The following is a 23,548-nucleotide window of genomic DNA, read 5'->3' on the forward strand; positions in this document are numbered from 1 at the left end:
AAAAAGTAGGGAATTAAGGAGAGAAATGGAAGAGACGATCGTAATTCATTTACCCAACCCTAATAATTCTGAATTAGGATGCTCTTGTTAAGGTTCTTACTTGACATCCTATATTTGCTGGGCCATTGGGCCAATTTTTAAGTCAAATTTTAATAATTCGAATTATTCACATTTTTAAGATTTATTAAATATATTCTCGTTGTGAAAAATTAAGTTGATCTTTGTTAAGAAACAATTGGCAGCCTAAAACCACTCCAGAGGAATTCATCGCAGAGGATTCACACCTCCAACATCTCAATTCGACGCTTTACCTTCTTTCCCAACTGGCTGTTGAAGAGAGATCTGTGAAAAAGCTCGGTGTATATTTTTGTCTCCAATCCAATCTCCTTCCGCTATGCACATCAATGGATCGAGTTCTCAAAGCTGCAAGAGCCTCCGGTTCTCTCAACCTATCAAACCGTTCTCTCAAGTGAGATCCCTAATTTATCTCAAATTAACAGTGCTTGATTTGCATTATGATCACTGAGTTCTTTTTTGGATGTTTTGATTTTTTTATTATCGTATTTGCAAAAAGTTTAATTTTTGTTGGTTTGTTTGTTATTGCTTTTGGATTACAATATTTTTGTTTTTCATAGTTGTCAATTCATTTTTTTTATACTGCATATGCAACTTGGGTGATATGACTAGGCAAATTACTCATCCAAGAACCAAAGTAACAGGGAAAATTGAAGGTTTCTCTAATTTTTCTGTGATATAGCGAATTGCGTGTAAATTGGCGGTATGGTTGTAGTTAACACTACTAGGAATTGTATCTCAAAGTGTTCGGAAGTTTCATTATTATTTTGTAGGAATTAGAATGGATCTTTTTTGTTTGAATATTTATAATTAATGGCAATGTCAATGCAAGACTCACATTGTAAGAGACTGACTATTAGGTTAAGGAATAGGCAGATTGGATGAGAGCATAGTTGTCAAATTGGGATTCGAATCGTGAATCGAAATGATATTGTATCAAATCACGAATCGAATCATAAAATTCGGTCACATTTTTTAAATTACATAGAAAATATATTTATACACTTAGATATTAAATATATCTAATAAATATGAAATATTTAGGAGTTGTCTGGGAAGTGCTAAATTAGTATATCTTTTGACTTTTTACTAAAAAACGTGAAATATGGGTTGAGTTTGAAGTGATGTGATAGAGAGGTGATGTGACTTAAAGAAGATAATTGTGACCTAAATAGGATAATGTGCTAAAATAATATATGTGCTATTTTGGCACATGTCAAACAACCACTTAGACTTAAATCAATAAAAATATTGTTCTAAATGATGATCATGTAGTCTAGGTAAGAAGTTAACACGGGTTTTCATATTTACCACTTCACATTTTTCCTGTTAGATACTATTTCTTATCAACCATTTTTAATAAAGAAAGCAAACAAAGATAAACTTTTAATCATGTTGTAACTGCAAGTATTTAGATAAAATTGAATATGTAAGGCTAGAATATTGTAGAGAGAGAAAGTTCATTTTTTTCCAGCTAAGTTTTAAGTATTTGAGAGTGGATGAGAGGGTCTGAGGGTATCGGAAGAAAATTCGAAGGTCGCCAAAAACTTTGAATCTTTAAGAAATGATGAGAGGCTTAGATTCTCCAACAGCTGTAACTAGAAACACAATAGCAAAGAGATGATGAAGATAAGAGATTCGGTGAAGAAGAAGGCAAAGTAGTTAGAGAGAGAATAATGGCAAGGCTCTCCTATGATCTCCCACTTTTACTCTTAAGGTAGATAATGGAGAAGGGAAATTAATTCTCTCCTAAAAATTGTCTCTCCAAAACTCACTCCTTGTAAAGTTATAGGTGGGTGCTATTTATAGGGACCTCATGATTTAAAATGGAGCCCATGTGCAAGGCACACGGGGAATATTCTCTCTAACTACTTTATTTGAGGAAGTGACCTCTTCAAGAATGAGAAAAATTCCAAAGAGGAGATTAACTTCTTGGCGAACCTTTCTTCTTAACCACGCCTAACAAATGATCCCCAATCATCCTAAAGGGTCAGGGCTAGTCCCAGAGGACGCCCTATCGCAAAAGGGTCAAGGGTGTATCAAGAGAACGTCCTGCCGCATACATTGTCGAGTCTCAAGGACCCCCTAGATCGTGCTACCTCAACCTGGGTATAGGCTAGTTTAATCGAAGAGTGAATTTATCTCTACTCATTGTCCTTGGGATCGGGTCCTTTGTTCGGACTCCGTCATGCCCATGGTTCTGGTGCGTTAATCCCAAAAAGCTCTGAGCCCACAAGTGTTCTGGGACTCATTAACGGAGCGACTTCTAGATTGCGTTCGAATCTGTTCGAAGCCAAGCGCTTCAGATCTCCAGGTTTGTAGATTTGAATCCTTTTGAGTTCGAACTCCAATAGGTTTCTAGGTTCGTGGTTTTAAACTCTTTCAAAACTAAGCAAATATCTCGGAGAATGGACCTTCTCTGATGGTTCTACCTTTTTCGAAAGCAACGATTAACCTTCTTAGACACCCGTATGATCTGGACCTTTTCGGATGGGTTTGTTGGACTTTTTTTAGAGATATAAGCTCAATGGGTCTTCCTCAGCCCAATTTATTGACTTTCTCGCGGGTCTATTCAATAGAATTCATTTGGAGTCATTTGATGATAATTTGTCTAGATCTATTAATTTTTGGGCTTTCCGATTGGACCCAATTAATTTAATGAACTCAAGTTAACCCCTCTTATATTTTGCCCCTCTACATGTATGGGAAATTTTGAATTTCTCGGACATGTATATTTTCACTTCTTCGGCCATGCTTCGTTTCACTCCCTCGGGCATGTCTTGTCTCATTCCCTGTGACATATTTTGTCTTCATGTGGCTTATGGATAAGATTGACAACTCATCATGATTTATGGATAAGGTTGACAACTAATAAAGATAAGAAAGAATCTTTTTTGTTCTTATGCCATGTTTGGCAAACACACTTTTTGTACCCTTTAATTTGTTTCTTCAAAGAAAATTAAAACTGATTTTATATATTATTTATTTATTTTTTTAATGTTCCACCAACTAATAATACCAAGAATTAAATTTTTTCTCTCCTGGAAATAAACAAAACCCCAAACTTAGCTTTTTGCTGAGAAATCAAAATTCTAAGGACCCATTTTCGTTTTTTAGAAAAGTGAAACTCTTTTTTTTTTTACTAAATAATTAAATAGTCAAGCTCTGTTATTTAATTCCTCAACCACGTGGATAATTCCAAATCGTTTCATTCTTCTAGAATGTTGAAAGAAACATTTTTTCACTCCAGGTCAAAGAAAATCAATAAACCCATTTTTATATTTGGGAACAGGTGAAGCCTATATTTTTTTTCTCTCTAAAATATTAAAGACCTATATCCTTCAATGCTTTTTCCTTATTTAGAACAATAGATTAGTTCTCTGCCTTTCTTCTGCAATCATCACTGAAGGCCACCACCTCCTGACTTTGTGCTTTTTTTATTTTTTATTTTTATGCTTTGGTTGAGCTGTCGTTGCCCTTTGTCGTAGCTCCATCGCAACACTGGTTTGTCTAAGGTCATCTAGCACCCGTCAACCTACACGAGAGCCAATTGCGGCCCTGCCCCGCCCTGTGCGCTTGACCACTCAGCTCGCGCAACCTGCGCACTTCACTGCAGCAATGTCAGATACGCCGGAGCTTGGTTTTGCTTCCATGATTGCCAAAGGCCACTGCTGTTGGTGTGCCGCCTGTCACTTCAGTCCCGGACACTGCCGACATCACGACCCAAGTTGCCGCTAGCTGTTGCTTGCTGTAGCTTCGTGCTGCTCCCTCTGCGCTGTCTCTTGTCGATTTCAGTCTGTATTGCTTTGTCGACTTCGGACCACACTAGTGCTCCATTTGTGTTACTTGCTTACTTTCCCACCAGAAAGGATTTTTCTCGTCAAAGTAGGGTGTGTGCTTCTACTTGGAGTTTCGAGGGACAACCCTTGCTTTCGTTCGGACTTCTGAGGGACAATCTTTACTTCCATTAGTGCGAGTTTAGTAGACTCGGTTGCCCGCCAAAAAGGATCTTTCTTGCCAAAGTAGGGTGTTTGCTACTACTTGGACTTCCGAGGGATAACCCTTGCTTCTGTTTGGACTTCCGAAGGACAACCCTTGCTCCTATTGGTGCGAGTTTCGAGGGCATTTGAGTTGTGGACTTTCGAGGGACAACCCTTGCTTTCGTTAGCAAGAGCTTTGAGGATCTTTCTTGCTAAATTAGAGTGTGTACTTTCATTTGAACTTCCGAAGAATAGCCCTCGTCTCCATTGGTGTGAGTTTCAAGGGCCCTAAGGTGGTGGACTTCTTATGGGAAGCGAGTTTCGAGGGCCCCGAGGTGATGTACTTCTTATGGGAAGCTATTTAGCTGAAATAATAAAACCAACAAGCAATGAGGACAATATCAAATTTAGATTATCGGAATTGGGTAAACATCAAACAAATGCATCAATAATTCATTTCCTCGGGTATCCACAAGATCAACAAAACAATAACATATGGTCCTATTCTATACTATGGCTTTTCATTCTTTCAAGCAAAGTGTTCACGAAGTTCAACTATTAGGAATTCATTCCATAAGTATATAAGATTCAAGTATAGGGCTAAAAATCTTAGCTTTGGGTTATGTTTATTTCCTAGAGAGAGAAAGAATTAATTCTTGGTATTATTGGTTGATGGAACATTAAAAAAAAAAAAAGTAGTTTTAATTTTCTTTGAGGAAACAAATTAAAGGGTACATAAAGTGTTTGTCAAACACGGCATAAGGACAAAAAAGATTTCTTCTTATCTTTATTAGTTGTCAACTTTATCCATAAATCATGATGAGTCGTCAATCTTATCCATAAACCACATGAAGACAAAACATGTTTGAGGGAATGAGACTAGATATGTCCGAGGGAGTGAAGTGAAGCATGGCCGAAGAATTGAAAATATGCATGTCCGAGAAATTCAAAATTTCCCATACATGCATAGGGGCAAAATGTAAGAGGGTTTAACTTGAGCCCATTAAATTAATTGGGTCCAATTGGAAAGCCCAAAAATTAATGGGTCCAGAGAAATTATCACCAAATGGCTTCAAATGAATTCTATTGAATGGACCCGCAAGAAAGTTAACAAATTGAGCTGAGGAAGACCCGTTGAGCTTATATCTTTAGAAAAAGGCTAATAAACCCATCCAAGGATGTCCAGATCATACGGGCATTTGAGAAGGTTAATCATTGCTTTTAGAAGAAATGGAACCCTCGGAGAAGGTCCATTCTCCGAGGTATTTGTTTAGTCTCGAAAGGGTTTGGAACTATGAATGAAGAGACCTATTTGAGCTTGGACTTGAAAGGATTCGGATCTATAAACCTATAGATCCGAAGTGCTTGGCTTCGAACGGAGTCCAAACAAAGGACGGTGTTAGAAAAGAAAGGGATGACAAAAAGTTACATTGATGTGATTAGGGATATGTATGAAGGTGTGGTGACTATTATTAGATCGTCTGTTAGAGAGACGAGTGAATTTCCAATTACTGTACGGTTACACCAAGGATTAACCTTAAGTCCTTATCTTTTCGCTTTAGTTATGGATGAGTTGATGTGCAATATTTAGGATGATGTGCCATGGTGTATGTTTTTTGCAGATGATATCATGTTAGTATATGAGATTAGAGCAGTTAACATTAATTTGGAAATTTAGAAAAAAACACTTGAATCTAAAGAATTTAGGATAAGCAGAACTAAGACAGAGTATATGGAGTGTAATTTTAGTAACAGTCACAATGGAAGCGTAGGAGAAGTGAAAATTGAGAACCAAGAACTATCTAAGAGTGAATATCTTCGTTATTTAGGATCGATTATCACACCGACTGGGAAGATTGGAGCGGATGTGGTCCAAAAAATTAATGCGGGGTGGCTTAAATGGAAGAGTGTGTTTGGAGTATTGTGCGATAAACGAGTATCCATTAGACTAAAAAGGAAGTTCTATAGAACGGCTATGAGACTAGCGATGTTGTATAGGACGGAATGTTGGGCAACTAAGAAACAACATGTAAATAAGATGTGTGTTATTGAGATGAGGATGCTAAGGTGGCTGTGTAATAAGACTAGAAAAGACAGAGTTAGGAATGAGTATATTCAAGTTGGGTAGGAGTAGTACTGATAGAAGATAAGTTGAGAGAGAATAGATTGAGATGATTTGGTCATATACAACGGAGACTAACAAAGGTAGTAGTGAAGAGATGCGATACAGTGATAGTAGATGGTAGTGTTAGGAGAAGGAGTAAACCTAGATTGATGTGAACTAATGTAGTAAATAGAGTATGAATCTTCTTAATTTGACTAACGAAATGGCCTTGGATAGAGTTGAGTGGAGAAGAAGGATTCATACAGCTGACCTCATTTGATTAGACTTAAGGTTTGGTTTGGTTTGGTTAAACTAGCCCATACCTGGATCAAGGTGGCACGATCTAGGGGGTTCTTAAGACTCGGTAATGTTTGCGGCAGGATGTTCTTTTGAACTACCCTTAACCCTTCTGCGATAGAGTATCCTCTGGGACTACCCCTGATCCTTTGAGATGATTGAGGATCATTGGTTAGGCGTGGCTAAGAAGAAGGGTTCGCCGAGAGGTTGATCTCCTCTTAGGGATTTTTCTCATCCTCGGATAGGTCACTTCCTCAGATAAAGTAGTTAGAGAGAATATTCTTCATGTGCCTTGGGCTTCATCCTAAATCATGAGGTGCCTATAAATAGCACCCACCCATACCTTTACAAGGAGTTGATTTTGGAGAGAAAATTTTTAGGAGAGAACTAATTTTCCTTCTCTATTACTACCTTGAGAGTGAAAGTGGGAGATCCATGAGAGAGCCTTACCATTATTCTCTCTCTAAGTACTTTGCCTTCTTCTTCATCCAATCTCTTATCTTCATCGTCTCTTTGCTATCGTGTTTCTAGTTCCAACCGTTGAAGAATCTAAGCTTCTCATCATTTCTTGAAGATTCGAAGTTTCCAGCGACTTTCAAATTTTTCGGCGACATCCTCGGACTCTCTCATACAGAGAGTAAATAGGGAGGACGAAAGTCAAAAGATGACATGTAGTAGCCCTAAAGACCTTAAAAAGGTTGTGTGAACCTCTTTTCCAACAATAAAAAAACAAAAAAGAAAGTCAAACATCGATTTTAGCAATTCATGATTCACCGATTCACCTACGATTCATAGCTATTTGCGATTCACACAACCTGTTCGTATGGATTACCCACTAAATCGAATCGAATCGTATGATTTGAATCACGAATTGTGTGATTCTAATAACAGAGGATGAGAGTGGTAAGGACTGTGAAAGGAATGAGCCTTGGTAAAGACTGTAAAAATTGAGCATCACCAATTTAATGATAGTCAAAAGGGAACATAGATGCCTATTTTTTGCAACTTTTCTATCACTTGGCCACTTCTATATTTTAAATCAGCGACAAAATTGAGGAAGCAGGCTACATATAGATAGAAATAAAATAAAAGTGGAAGCAACCTTAAGTTTTATTATTATTATATAAAATTAGTAAGAAATCAATTTTCACATTCTATATATTGAAAAAGAATCGTGAACAAAAAATCCCAAATCTATTTTAGAAGTATATTTTCATAAATAAATAGGAAGTTTTATGCTTTCGAAATCCTAAAATTGTAAAACCTAAAGGAAGTGAGATTTATAGATGTATATCCACACTATGAATTTAATCATTGGCTCCAAAATTATTTTCTTCAAACTTGCAATATGTTTTATGTACGTCGAAGCAATAGATATTTGTGTACACGAAGTGTATCCAGTGTTATTTATTTTAAAAAAAAAAAATTAGTACAACACGTTTGGACTTGTGTCTCATGAATGTTAATGTCTGACATGGACATGACACCTTCTTGTAAGTTTCGTGCTTCTAAGATTGGTTTTTGGGTGCATTACGTGAAGTGATATTCCCCACTAGGATGCAAATTAATTTTATTGCTTTGCTTTTATAACTTTAAATTTTTATTTCAGGGAAGTGCCCTATGAGGTATACAAAAGCTTGGATGCAGTTGGTGAGGGTGAAAAGTGGTGGGAGGTATTGGTGCCACTGCTTTATGTTCTGTCTCATTTGACCTGCTTAATGCATTTAATAGCTAATTGAGTAGATGAAGTTGCTGTTCTGAATTATGAATAGTGCAGATTAAAGTGCTTTGTTGTATATTTGTAGGCTGTGGAACTACAAAAGCTGATTTTGGCTCATAATGACATTGAATCACTAAGGGAAGACCTCAGAAATTTGCCTTTATTGTCTGTGCTGAACGTTAGCCACAACAAGCTTTCCCACCTTCCAGCTGCTATAGGAGAGTATGTCATTGGGACCTTTTTACCATTTTTATATTTGAAATTACCAAATCTGTCCTGCTTTTGTGCTTTCTCTCTCTCTCTCTCTCTCTCTCTCTCATTTTGCAACGTTCTGATACTTAATTTTCATTTTACAGGCTTCACATGCTAAAATCATTAGATGTTTCATTTAACTTGTTACTCAATATACCTGAAGAAGTAGGATCAGCAACTTCTCTGGTCAAGTAGGCTTTCTTTACTAATTTTCTCATACTGTCTTTTTTTTTATTTATTTATTTTTTTTTTTTTGGGGGGGGGGGGGGGTTTGTAGAAATTAGGTGAGCTTCATATATATGCATAACGAAGATAAGGATGCTGGTACTGTGTTTGTTCCCATTTTGTTTGCTAATGAACATATGGCGCAAGTTATTGAAAATAAAGAACATATGGAGAAATTTTGGTTGCTTTTTGTGGTTGAACAGTTTCGTTTCATTTGGTTGCTCTAGGTTTGATTGTTCAAACAACCAATTAAAGGATCTCCCAGGTTCACTTGGAAGATGTTTAAATTTATCAGAACTCAAGGTGAGGCATAATTCCGATCCAATCTGTCTATTTTATGGCTTTTAGCATGTGATAAATTGATAAACATAGATATTAACTTCTGGATGGACAGAGAACCTATGTGTTGAGCAGCAGCATATGTAATCTGTTGATATATTTCTCATTAGCAACTATTTATTACATAAAAGTTATATCTGAAAATTGTAAGCGAAGTATAGATTTCAGCTGTTATTGAAGAGAATCTTATTGTATCTGGTAAAATTTGACCTATACCTGTAAAATTGAGCTGCACTAAGTTGATCTGAATAGCTTTTGCTTGCAACCACTTAACTCATTCACGTGCTTTTGGTACTCCGAAGATTTGTATTTTTTGAATAAAGTTATTCTAAACAATGTGGTCAAAATTTTGACTTTGCAAGTTTTTGGTTGACTGGAATTGAGTTGGCCTGAATCAGCTGTAAATCAATTCATAGCTTTAAAGCATCAGGTCACTTTATTTAGTATTGAATTTTTTTTTTGGTATGGGTCTGGTTGGGATTTTGAAAGCTGGACAAGAATGGACTCTTGAATTGTGAGAACTAAAAACTATGCATTATTGGTTTCTCCAATAAATAAGAAAATGGTAATAACTTTATCTAGTTTGTATTCTTTTTCAGGTCAGAAGGTTTATTTTAGAAGTTTTTGTGTTTTTTTCCTTACTATGTGTTTTAGTTCACAAATCATGATGGGTTAACTGGTTATTTTCAAATGACAGGGAGTTATGTGCACATTATCTGTACTACAGAGAAAAAAATCATCACCAATTCTATGAGTTATGTTCACAAGTTGATTATCTAGGAAATTTGCCCTTAATTCTATGAGTAACTAACATCATCACCAATCTCTCTTACCATGTATACTTGTCCTAGATAATCAACTTGTGAGGTCACGAACTCTTTCTATGAAAAAAATGGAACTGCTTATGGTGTATCTTTTGGTTGGATGCAAGAACGAAATTGAAAAAGATTGTCAAAGGATCCACGAAGTCTTTATAAATAAAAAATGCACGTATGACATCTTGTTAGAATTTACCATCACCTACCACCACTACCACCTCACCTACTCCACTAAACCTAACCCACTACACCACTACCACCATCTACTACACCTACATCTATATAAGGAACCATTTGTAATAGACAGTATATCAATCAATATCAATCAATAATACATTGAATTTTATCATGGTATCAGAGCAAGGTTAAGCACTTAGTATTTTTCGCTTCACCGGCGGGCGGCAACCTTGCCTTGGCCGCCCGCCGGACCTCAACCTATTCCACTAGAATTTTCTATACATACCTTCACTCCGCTGCCACAAATTATTTCTTGATCTTGATCTTCTTGTTGTTGCTGTTGTTGTTGTTGTTCTGCTGCTGTCTCACACGGAGCTTCACCATAGACACGATACACAAAGCTTCATACACAGACAAAGCTTGTCCACTCAATCACTTGCTGGAGAAGATGATGCTACATTGCCACCTTCAAGAACCTCCACATCAACCTCTTTAGTTGCCCAGAGGTATATGGGAAAGTTGATGAACTCGGAATACCTCTTCACCAATTCCTTTAGTTTGCTCTCCTCCAGATATTCTCCAGCTTCTTCTCTGAGATGCAATCTGATTTCAGTTGGTTCATTCCATGTATCCTCAGAAATTGCAAATGCCCCACTTGCCCCACATGCCCCAAGATATTTCCCTTTACACAATAACAGCCCCATGTGCTATTTGATCCCTTTTATGACACTTTTTTAATCTTTTTTTTTTCAAATACCCATTTTTATTTTATTATATACTCAACATTCCCATCATTCTTTTCCCCACTCCAATATATTATCCTAGCCTTAATTGATTCCACTGATTTCCCCCACTTCATTTTATTTATTATTATTATTATTATTATTTTATTTAAAACAAACACACAAAAAAAAAAAAAAAAACAAATGCACTTATCACACGCATGCACATGTCAGACACCTTTTATTTTTTTTTTATTCTTCACACAACACCCCATTCACACACTTATCACACCCACGTTTCCTTTACTTTACAACCAAATTTCTTTTATTTGTTTACAACCAAATTTCTTTTATTTGTCAGACTCCACATCTCCCACACTGTGCTGTTGCCCACACCCATCATTCCTTCCACTCGAGTCTATAGAATATATATCTATATATATATATATATTTTTTCTGATTCAAAAAAAAAAAAAAAAAAAAAAAAAAAAAACCAAACCGAATGCAGAAGCGGAAGAACTGCACACCAACCTTATTTTATTCATGTCGGGGTTCACCCCGCTCACCATTTTACACCCAAAAAAAAAAAAAAAAAAAAAAAAAAAAAAAAACCAACAGCTTTGTTTTCTTTTCTGCAGCCGGCCACCACTCGACCTCACTTCTTCGCCTATTCCGCCGGTCTCTTCTTCTTGCCTCCGTCCTGGACGGCCCTTGCTGGTGTTGCCTCCGTGTTTCCCACTCCACTGGGCACGATCACTACTCCCTGCTCCTCCACTGCAGCATACGGCGGACCTCCAAATCGGAACATCACAGTGGCCTTCCGCTTCAGCTCCTTATTTTCTGCTTTCAGCACACTTATCTCTGCTCGCGCATCCTTATACATGCGTTGGAGCAGAGCCAGTTGGGCATTTAAATGCTGCACCTCATTTGTCCTACTCTGCAGCCGGTTTGACAAGTTTGTGACCGCCGTCATGCTTTCCACACATGCCTTCAAAGTATACTGATTGGCCTCCACATCCGACTGCACTGCCATTCTTTGCTCCACAGACCGCATCGGAAAGTTCAACGGAGTAAACTCCGGGGCGCTTGGTTGAGATTCCAGTGCCACCGCACCAGTTCTCTCTCTTGTTGACTCGTTGAGGTCGGGAAAGAGGGTGAGCAGTCCACGGGAAGACGAGGACGAGGCCATTTTCTGGGCAACAGCGTGTTACAGACTATCTCTCTCAGCAAAACGCACTATCTCTCTCAGCAACACGAAGAGTTTTTTTTTTTTTTCAGAGGTTTTTCTCAGTTTCTTGTCTCAGCCTCTGCCTCGGCCTCAGCCTCCGTCTTGGTTAAATAGCCGAGGCAGCCACGCGTATCGCGCGCCACTTGCCGCCAGACGACAAACGGGCACGCCAACCAAGGCACTCACGTGCCTCGCCATCATGTCCGACACACCTTTTGATGAATTGGGCACGCCTTTTGATGGCACGCCTTTTGACAAAATTGGGCACACCTTTTGAGGGTGTGACTTTTTAAGGGTCCGACAAGACTCTGTAAACTGTCCCGACATTGTTTCCGGTTAATTTCTACAAGGGTCCGACAAGACTCTGTAAACTGTCCCGACATTGATTCCGGTTAGCTCCTTCATAGGTCCGACAAGACTCTGTAAACTGTCCCGACATTGATTCCGGTTAGTTTCTACAAGGGTCCAGCAAGACTCCGTAAACTGTCACAACAACTGTCACAATAGTGTCTGCTACAACGGTCCGACATGACTCCGTAAACTGTCTGCTACAACGGTCCGACATGACCCCGTAACTGTCTTCTACACCGGTCCGCCATGACCCCATAAACTGTCTTCTACAACGGTCCGACATGACCCCATAAACTGTCCTCTACATGGTTATGACACCCCCATACAGTGTCCTCTACACCGTTATGACACAACCATTCGGTGTCTTCTCCAATGGTCTCACACGACCATACAGTGTCTCCTATCCTCTTTTATTTTTATGTATTTTCTTGTTTTGTTCCTCTCTTCAAACTCAAGTTGGTTAGTTTCTATCCTCCTTGAGTTTGCGGGGGGCTGTTAGAATTTACCATCACCTACCACCACTACCACCTCACCTACTCCACTAAACCTAACCCACTACACCACTACCACCTCACCTACTCCACTAAACCTAACCCACTACACCACTACCACCATCTACTACACCTACATCTATATAATGAACCATTTGTAATAGACAGTATATCAATCAATATCAATCAATAATACATTGAATTTTATCACATCTGTACTTCAGGGATTATATGTTATTTGTTTTTTCTTGAGTGTGGGTCTTCTCCAAGAATCATTAAGTTGAGCAGGTAGCCTGAAAGCCTTTGCAGCTGTAACAGTAAATTTGGATTGGACAAACATATCTGTCTATTGTTTTGGTGACATAATGCCTTGTTTGAGATGCTTAAGCTTTCTACCCGGTGCTTAATTTGTACTTTCCTCAGGCATCGAACAATTGCATTACCAGCTTGCCAGAAGAGCTGGTGAATTGTTCGAAATTGTCGAAGTTGGATGTTGAGGTACTATAGAAACTGCTCTTATTTAGGGTACTTGAAGATCTTTTTGGACCTCTAAGTTGGATGACTGGACTTTAAGTTTATAATTTATCTTTCTACATGCAGGGAAACAAGCTAACGGTGTTATCTGAAAGTATATTTGCATCATGTATCATGCTCACAGAACTTAATGCATGTAAATATCTGCATTCTTGTCTATGGTTTTTTAATTTTTATGTTGACAACCAATTAGTTTACTTACATTAATGAATTTTTAAGCCTCACTTTACAATGAATAATTTTTCAGCAAAAAACTTGCTGAGTGGTATGCCACAGAGCATTGGAAGCCTTTCACGTCTCATTCGTCTTGACCTTCATCAGAACAGTGAGTAAATTAAGTATCCTTATGCTATGTTTGGTTGGGGGATTTGGGGAGGTATTTAGAAAGGGAAAGGGAAAATGTGTATGAAACTAGGTGAAACTTAGATATATTTTATTCACATTTCACTTACCTTTTCCATTTCCATTTCCATTTCCAAATCCTTCGTCAAATCCTCCAACCAAACACAGCATTAATGGGTTGTGTTGTGTGTATAGGTTTGATTATAAAAGCTAACTCAATGAATACTGTGTACCTATTCTGTTATCTGTTAATTTAATTTCATTACTACTGATGTATAATCTGTGTATAAATTCGGCAGGAATTTCTTCAATCCCGTCATCAATAATGGGTTGCTCTTCCCTTGTGGAGTTCTATATGGGGTCAGATTCATCTATTAGTGTTTCAAAAGAATTGGCTAATGAGGGTTTTCATAGTGTGGTGTTTTAGATATTTTTAAACTGTCATCTCTGATAATTACATGGAACTTGTTTCTCCTTTCAATTTGCAGGAACAATTTGTTGTCCTCATTGCCAGCAGAGATAGGAGCACTTCCTCGCTTAGGGACTTTTGATCTTCACTCAAACCAGGTTGTCTTGACATCTATTTGTTCAAGTGACCTTTCTTCATTAGTTTGTCGCAACTTGCAATAAATAAGCTTGAGTATGACCCTTGTTTAATACGAGTCCCCTTAGGTTTATTTGTTTTTCTGGGAAATGCATTTCTCAACGTGGTCCAACTTTTGAAATAAAACTTGAAACTAGTTTCTCAATTAGTTGTGATGTCCCCTGACTATTTCACAATGTGTGCAGTTGAAGGAGTATCCCGTTGAGGCATGCAAATTGCGTCTTTCAGTTCTAGATTTGTCCAATAATTCATTGTCTGGCTTGCCTTCCGAGATTGGTAAGGCTTGCCTTTATTCACATTACAGTTGGCAGTAGTTTTTCATTTTGTATAATTTACGATGTATATTTTTTACATGTGGACACTTTATGTGATAAAGATTTTCTTCCTTAATATTATAAGAAATGCTTGCACACTAATCACGGTGCTCTATTTTCTGCCTCTTTTCACACACTTTCGGAAACATGAAAGGAGATGAGACTTCACCGGATTTATTTTATTCCAGGAAAATTTATAGATCGATCTAGTTGCAGTGGGATAAGGAGTGAACTGAAATGTTTTGGTGGTTTTTCTCAACTGCCTTCACTTCACGTCTTCTTTTCTAGTCAAATTACTCATAATAGCGTTATCTTGTTGTGATGGAAACACTAATAGAAGGCTTCTTTATTGATTGAGAGGATATTTGGCATGTTTGTGCTTCTAAATCTACTACTTTGTTCTCTTCATGGATTTAGTACTTGAATTAAAAGCTCTGACTTTATTTAGGTGAAGACCATTCCTTAATAAGGGATTTAATTGGTAATTGCATTCTTGTTCTAAATTCTGTTCTAGCAGTTGAGTCAACACAGGCTGGAGCACACCTCTCCCCAGAGTGAGAAACTCCATCCTGATGCGAAAATTTGGAGGGGAAATTGTTAGTTAATATTATTGATTTATATATATCAATTTCCTTGTCTAGGATATTGTTGCCTGTTTATTGTCTATCTGATCTAACACATCCTACAACCTAGGTATGATGACAACCTTGCGGAAACTTCTACTTATGGGCAATCCTATGCGAAGCCTTCGAAGGTTTGATTCATTGTCTTGGTCATTTGCTTTATTTTTCTGCTTAAGTTGGTTTAAGAGTTTTTTTAACTGATTCTTTCTCTCTCTTAGCACATTGGTAAATGGACCTACACCCGCTTTATTGAGGTATTTGCGAAGTAGACTCCCAGCTGATGAAGGTATTTAGTACTTGGGTTTGGGCCTTTTTGATGCTTTTAACACCAAGCCCTCTATGTTCTCATACTTTATGTCTCAGCTGTACAGCAGTTTAAAGTTTTCCAGCGTTTTGAAGTTGAGCCTATGAGAAATATTCGTATTGTAGTTCTTGTCAGTTTAATTTTGTGTCAAATAAAAAAATTTCTCTTGTAGAGTCTGCAGCTTCTACTCCAACAAAAGACAATGTAGTTTCCATGGCAGCTCGAATGTCCATCACTTCAAAGGTATTTTACTCACTATACACTTCTATATCTTTCTCCTTGTCTTTCTCTTGAAACCTAAGGCTTGACTCTTCTTTGATAGATCAAATGTCTAGATCTGCAAGTATTGTACTTGGGGAAACTTACAGAATTTTTTGAAAAATGAATTTATATGATCCAACCTTAGCTAGTTTGTAAACTAATTGGGATTTGTAGTGTCTTTTCTCTGTAGAGCTCGCTGGTGTATTACTGGGGTTTTAGTGTCTTTTATGTGGACATCTTGATGGCGGAGAGCATGTTTTAAAATTTACATTGAATGGAATGTATAATCCCAAAGAATAAGCAAATATATTGTTGCAAATAAGGATGATGGGATGGGAGTGGTATGACTTGAGATAGGCATGGACCTAACCTTAGCAGTGTTTGCATGAGGTGGCTGCTCTCAAACTCAAACCCGATATCAATATTTTTTAGATAAACATATGTTAAACCTAGCATTTCTTATTTGAAGAAGATTTTCTTATGTTCATGGGCAGCTAATGAAGACTGGGTGCGTAACCATAATCAAAATTATAATATGAAATATGAAGTCATTCATTACGTTTTTTAAAAGAGGCTAGAAAAGAAGATGTGAAATAGAAGCAATCTCAAGCAAAATGCCTTTAGCCTTAAATTTCATCCTCAATTTCTTCACCAAGTACAGCACTTTATAAATATGCACATATATAAATATAAAACATGTATTATATTTACACCGTCCTATTTCAATACTAAACCTTTGCATCACCTACAATACAATATTATCAATTCATGATCTTAAATCTTATAATTCTCTCTCTGCACATATATGAGATATTATGGCCCACCATGTGCTTTGAATTACTATAATGTGTCATTTATTATGTAGAACCCATTTCTCTTCATTTTATTTATGTAAAACTTGAATTCTCTGTCAGCATCCAGACCTTTTTTTTTTTGGTTTAATGTCTTTTTTCTGAGAAGTTCTTGATTTATGTTCTTCAGGAACTCTCTTTAGGAGGACTTGGTTTGAGTGCTGTCCCATCCGAAGTGTGTGAGTCAAGGGAAGTCACAAAAGTCGATCTTTCTAAAAATTCAATTGAAGAGTTACCTGCCGAACTTTCTTCATGCGTTTCCCTTGAGGTATATGTTTTGGTTTTCTCAATTAACATAAAAATAGAAATTAGGAAAGATGACAGGAAAGTGGGGATGCAATATTATGCTGTTTACAGCCTAATTGATAATAGCTGTAGTCCTGAAACTCACAGTATTGTTTCTGCAACCCAACATTATTTGCTCTTCAACAATGACAAATGTACTATGAAGTATGTAAGTGAGTGTAAGGTGGGATGAGTAGGTTTGATGTTTCTCAGGTCTAAACAAAGATTCAATATATTTATACGCATTAATTTCAGGTGTCCAAGTACAGTTGCAATCTACCACATAACCCATTAATTATACAATATGGCCAATCTGAAGATTTTTCGTAAGTTAAGAAGTTCCCTGTTTCACCTATTTTCTGGACTGCATCCAGGGAATTGGTGCATCATTGGATATTTAAGTTCCTTCAGCCAATGTGCTTCATGTGGAACAAAAGACTTGTCACTGCTAAAAAATGTTGTATTAGTGCACAAGGATCCCACTTATATTAACATTTGGAGGAGAGGTAATAGACCCACTTTTCATGTAGAGGCTGATTTCCGTGACTCAATGACGCCACAATGCTTGGCAGATGAGCACTTGCCATCCTGCTAGGTTACAAAAGATTGATCCCTGGCATACATCAAATTAAACATCCTTTCATTTGAGCCTCCAATATGATGCAAGGTACTAAACTCTTTTTAGGATGTCCGTCTTAATTGATTCAGTATACTAATGTAAGAATTTGATACATGAATTTCATCTATAACATTCCAGATATTGAGCCCTGTTTGGTTAGGAAGTTCTGCATTTCGGTGTCCAAGGATGGATCATTTTAAATTGGCTGCCCCTCATCTCAATACTTATTGCAATGCAGGCTTTGATTTTATCCAGGAACAAGATCAAAGAATGGCCCGGTGCTATTTTAAAGTCACTTTCTAACCTTTCATGTTTGAAGTTGGACAATAATCCACTGCTACAGGTAAATGAGATTTGATTCTGGATTTTGTATTACAAAATGTAAGTGAAATTGGTGCAGTTGTGAGCATGGAATTAATCTCTGAAAAAAAGCTATGTTCTAGGAAATTTGACCTGTAAATATAAGTTTCTTTTGTACACACCCACCCTTACTGTGTGCATGTGATGCAATGTGATGCATACACACTGACAAATGCACTTAGGCTATAGCAATGGCAAAATGGTTAGGAATTTCAAATACAATATAACCTTACACAAAGATGCATGCACATAAACAAAATTTAGAGTCCCTGCGCATCTGAGAGAGAAAGCTCCTGTAAGCCAGAAAAGTTTGTGAGGAATTTATCATCTGTTATGGAGTTTAAACAATCATGTATTGAAGATTGTCCTTTCTTTAAGTAGACCACTTTGGTGGGTCTCAAATTCTATAACTGCTTAAATAATCATGTATTGAAGAGATTGACCTTCTTTGAGTTGCGTTGCTAAACTACTTTGGTGGGTCTCAAATTTTGTAGCTGTTTAGTGAAACCTTTTTTTTTTTTAGGGGGTCAAAATTTGGACAATGCTTGAGTCCATTCAAATACCTTTTTTGGGTATGTAAGATTCTTTGTAGACACCCACCCAAAAAGATTCTTTGTAGACAATACAAGGGCATTCCCCACGCTAGCCTCCGACAGTAACACAGTGAGACAAACTGACTAAAGAGGCCAACAACAAATCTTAAAAAATGCAGCACATTCTTCACACATTATCGACAAAACATCCAACTTCACAACAATGTATTACAACTAAGAACAAAGATCAAACAGCAGCAAATATAGCAGCAACATAGCAATAAGTAGCAGAGACCATAGCTACACCCAGCAAAACTGCAGCCACAAGCCTCAGAAGACTCAATCAGCAACACTGCTTCATCAGGTCAAAAAAATCTTCACCACCTCAGTAAACTCCTAAACCAAACTTCCTTTCAAAAATTGTGCCGGGAATGTTTCATTGACTTTGCAAGCATCTATTCATGTTACTAATAAGCATAGGCCTTAGTTTGAAGCATTCCAATACTTTTTATACCTTATAGTTTGTTGTATAACTCCTATAATTAGTCATTTTTAAAGACCTTTTGTTTCTTGTTTCTAGATTCCATCAAATGGCTTTGAAGCTGCCTCCAAGCTCCGGATTCTGGATCTAAGTGGTAATGCAGGTTGTTTACCAGAACATCCAGCCTTTTCTAGCCTACCTCTGTTGCAAGAGCTTTATCTGAGGTCTGTCATAGAGAAATAATGCTTGTGTCAGTGAATTTGATACCCTCTTCAGTTCCTGTACTATTCATCTCACACTTCTCATTTGGTGAACAGAAGGATGCGTATATCTGAAATTCCATCAGATTTATTAGGATTACAGAAATTACGGGTTCTTGATCTGAGCCAAAATTCTCTTCACTCAGTTCCAGAGGTAAGTTTTGTTCTTTCTTATAGAACTTGTTTTCTGCATACAAATCCCCCATCAATCAATTTAAAGTTTGTTAATACTTATGTTTGTCAACCCAGCAATACTGATCTTAACTGTAGCTGATAGAGGTCCAGTTAGTGTCAAATTGATTCTGCTGTTTTTTGGGTTAAGACAACCCAAAATATTTCTTACTTGTATTCTTGATTGTGGGAAAGCAAGTTGTTGCCCTAGTTTCTTTTTGTTGGTTGGAAGTGCCTAGTGTGTATACCAATGACTAATTCATTTTAACAAATTTGCTTTTGCTCTTGTACAGCTCTATTCCTAGATACAATTGGAGTGCTATGCTTATTATATTGGTAATTTAGGGAATGTAAAGCAAAACTGTACAGTTGTCAGGGGACATAATTGTGGACATTTTAGTATCTTAAATGTTTATATGTTACTGCACTCATACTTTTATTTCATCAGAAATATAACTTTGATTCTCTCACATATCTTTGTCTAATGATATATTAGGTCTTTCACCAACATTTATTTTCACTTTAAACTTTTATGTCTTCCTTTTAGTGACAATTCTGTGTATCATTTGAGCATTTAATTTTTTTCTGAAGTCATTGTTAAATGTTAATGCTTTAATTGCTGGATCTTTGCTGAAAATTCATTGGAAGTTAACTTCATGACTTTTTGTTGTGGTGATTTATAAGTTACTACACGTGGAAACCTCTTGACAGTGTCACTTTGACGGAATGGCAAGGTGTAAACAAATGAAACTAGTTATTGGTGGGAACCTTGATTTGATTGGGTTCAGATTCACACTTAGTGGAAGTCTTCTTGGATATTCCACCTTTATTATTGTCGATAAGTTATGTAGTATAGGCTTAACGAAATATATATAATTATGTGGTAAAGCAAAAGATATAGGTGTCGTAGCATCTTTTGTGCTGCCACATGTCATGTGCACATAGGTAGTGATGGGTGTCTTGCTTAAGAGCCTGCATATGTTTGGCTTCAAGGGACAGTATGAAACTTATTATTAGTGATTACAATTTTTCTCATTTGGTGTAACTAAATTTTTTTCCCATTTTACGGTCGAAGTTCTAAATTTTTATTTTGTATATCCTGTTATTGTCTTGCAGGGTTTCAAAATTCTGACTTCTCTTACTGAGCTTGACCTTTCAGACAACAACATTACTACACTTCCCCCCGAGCTGGTCAGAATACAAAACTGTTTTCGTTTTACAATAATATTTGGGGATATCATAAACTGCAGTACTAATTGATAACGTGATGCTGCACTAGTCCTGATATTTTGATGATAAATGATTTAATATTCTTTGAACAATCATCCTCTCCTGGCCCTATATACTGGGAAATGACTAAAATATATTGTTATTGTCAATATGATCTTACATTCCTGATACTCACTTTCTATACCTGTTTATTGAGTTTGAGAAATGGTTTATTGGAAAAAATAGATCTTTCTGCCTTAACCTAGTATGCGTTTTTTTAAAACAAATTAAATGGTTTCCTGGTGCTTTGCTTAATTGTGTGACTCGCATTGGCTTTCTTTTCTTTTTTCTTCTTTGTTTTAGTAAAATTAATACAAGGTGTCCCAACTGATAGTTTTGTGATACTTTGCAACACATTTGTGGAGGGTTTTCTTCACTTAGCTTGCATGATAGGATTTTGCATACTTGATTCAATACATTCTTCTCAGCTGGAAACTTGTTCTGCAGGGATTGCTTGAACCCACCCTACAGGTGTTGAGACTTGATGGAAACCCATTAAAAAGGTGCTCTCTCTCTCTCTCTCTCTCTCTCTCTCTCTCATTGTATATGGTTAATAGGAGAGTCGTGTTTCACATATTAGCATCTTGTGGCAGTGGTCTGTTTGGCGTAGTTCCTTTTTTTTTCTTTTTTGCTTTCATTTTTTCATGAACAGAAAACACTGGAAAGTTTGAAACATCAATTGTTTTCTGCGAAAACAATTTTTGAAAATTCAAAAATAACTTTTAGGAGTTTCCTAAAAATTGGGTTGTTTTCAGAATTTTTTTCCAACCACAGTTTGTTGAACAAGTTTTAAATATTTGTTGAACGAGGTTTAAATAACTCAAAAGCTCCTTCATTCCTCTCAACTCCCTATTGGTAATGGATAAAAAAGGAATGCAATCAAAACCAGGCCTTAGGTTGTCATGTTTGACTCTCTGAGTCGTACTTAGCCAAACTTGGTTGTTAGGTAAAATTTGAGGATTATGTGTTTAGAGCGATCTACTGAAGATACCTGAGAGATATCTAGGTCAATCACCAAACAAATAGGAAATCAAACCCTATTTGGAAACATAATCAAATATCCTATGCAAATATTTATTTAAGCCCTAACTAAATGAAATAAGAAATCTACCATCCACGCAATGGACCCGAATGCTTCAATGGGCTTCCAAAGCAGATAATGGCCTTCCAGTCATCTATGTGTTTCTCAGAGTGTAATTAAAAACGTTACTTGTCTAAATATCGTGGTATGTGGAATAGAGTGCTCGTTTTTCGTGTTAACTTTTGATCATTTTAGTATCCTTTTTCATTGTGCTGCCTAGTTACATAATTAAAACAAATAAAGTGACAGAAAAAGCATTAAGGCCATGTTTGTTTGGGTGGACATGAGCTTGGGATTGGACTAATAGTCCAATAAAATTATTAATCCGATATTTGGTTAAACAATTGAATTATGGATTAATTATTTTAAACTTGACTATTAGTTAAGATAGGATACATAATCTAACGGATTGGTAGTCCTAGGACTATTAGTCATGAGAATGCTAATCCAGTCCGCCCAAACAAACATGGCCTAAGTTGATGGGAATTTCATAAGCATTCTTGTTGCTTTATGTAGTTTCATCTGTAGAACTTTCAAATAATGATTATGCTTGAAGAATGAAATACCATTTTACATTGATGCAATAACATGCTGCTCTAATACGTTTTTTTTATAATTTCTTCCCCAGCATTCGGAGGACAATTTTGGATCGTGGAACTAAAGCTGTTCTGACATATTTGAGGGACAAAATTGTGGAGCACTAGTTTGTCGGCTAAGGATTCCCTGTCCCCCAAAAATTCTTGGCCCTATGTACCAAATCACTCATAACCATTAGATATGTCTTGGGATTCTCAAATCTTGAGATTCTCAAATGATCCAATGATTATGAGTGATTTGGGACATGGAGACAGATTTTTGGGGACAGGATCCTTACTCTAGTTTGTCCTCGTGTGTGTGTGTGTGTGTGTGTGTGTGTGTGTGAGAGAGTAATTATCCTATGTTCCGGAGATTCGATGTTAGCAAGAACTAAATGAATACACGATCCTATTTAATTCTGGTGTGTGAGAGAGGGGTTGTGACACGTGATTTGAGCATGGGCTGAGCTATGCATGAAGTAGTGGGTTGAATTGAATCGACTGAACTTTGATTTTTTATTTTTATTTTATAGAACTATGGACTATTATATAAAATTTTTGAGAGGTTTTCATAAATTGACACCATTAAAATTGTTAAAAAAAAAAAAAAAAAACTTATCAACAAAAAAATTTTGTTTAAAAAAATAATTAATTCTTTATTTATCATATTTTTATATCATTTTTTATTTAGCATGCATAATTATTAGTAGTTGAATATGAATATGAATGATACTACTATGGATACAGTTACAACAATCATTGTGTATGTCACACATTAGATGTCGTGTAAAAATATAGTGAGTGAGTGTAGCCTTAATAAATATTATGATATCATTTTTTTTGTGAATAATGATATAAATACATCATTTCTGTATAAAATGATGTAATTTAAGATAGGCCTTTCATTTTAAAATTTAATGTTTTTAATTTATAACATCATTTTTGTGATTTTTCCCCCCCTATTATTCAGTATTTTCAATGCACAATATCAGTGTAATACATTTTATACTGAGTTTAACTATCTGACTAATAACTAAAAGTGATAACAAACTCTCAATTTTGTCACCTTATGACTTGTTATTTCCACATCTTTAATGATTTCATTAGCTTGTTTTTATTAGCCCCTTAAGTTTGAGGAAGGAGCTCCAATCAAAGTCTTATTCTAGAGAAAAAGAAATCTAACAATTGGAAATTCAATACCCTATTGTCCCTTTTTTTAGATGGGAAAAAAAATTTTCAGTGCAAAATTAATAAAATATCGGATTAATCTGATATAATGATATCACAAGATCTCAAAAAAAA

The 23,548-nt window shown here is 36.5% G+C and overlaps 1 protein-coding gene across 5 annotated transcripts; it reads left to right on the forward strand.

Moving 5' to 3' along the window:
* The first annotated feature begins 15 nt into the window (after positions 1-15).
* Positions 16-22,801, forward strand: LOC114286354 (Leucine-rich repeat (LRR) family protein). 5 transcript variants are annotated; one of them, XR_014338778.1, is made up of 21 exons: positions 16-469; positions 8,066-8,129; positions 8,262-8,398; positions 8,533-8,619; positions 8,881-8,956; positions 13,203-13,277; positions 13,380-13,449; positions 13,561-13,638; positions 13,952-14,015; positions 14,144-14,222; positions 14,445-14,535; positions 15,267-15,327; positions 15,415-15,482; positions 15,673-15,743; positions 16,743-17,564; positions 17,655-17,859; positions 18,990-19,114; positions 19,208-19,304; positions 20,438-20,512; positions 21,038-21,093; positions 22,300-22,801. XR_014338778.1 is itself a non-coding variant. In XM_028229514.2 (21 exons), the coding sequence occupies exons 1-21, from the start codon at positions 405-407 to the stop codon at positions 22,373-22,375; spliced, it is 1,758 nt and encodes a 585-aa protein (XP_028085315.1). In that variant the 5' UTR covers positions 16-404; the 3' UTR covers positions 22,376-22,801. The 5 variants fall into 5 exon arrangements, 2 of the variants coding, with proteins under 2 accessions (XP_028085315.1, XP_028085316.1); XR_014338779.1 differs by having other exon boundaries at positions 13,955-14,015; XR_014338780.1 differs by having other exon boundaries at positions 13,955-14,015; positions 17,755-17,859.
* The last annotated feature ends 747 nt before the right edge of the window (positions 22,802-23,548 follow it).

The sequence above is a fragment of the Camellia sinensis genome, chromosome 8 (assembly GCF_055761805.1).
Source record: "Camellia sinensis isolate YWXY chromosome 8, ASM5576180v1, whole genome shotgun sequence".
NCBI classification, from domain to species: Eukaryota; Viridiplantae; Streptophyta; class Magnoliopsida; order Ericales; family Theaceae; genus Camellia; species Camellia sinensis.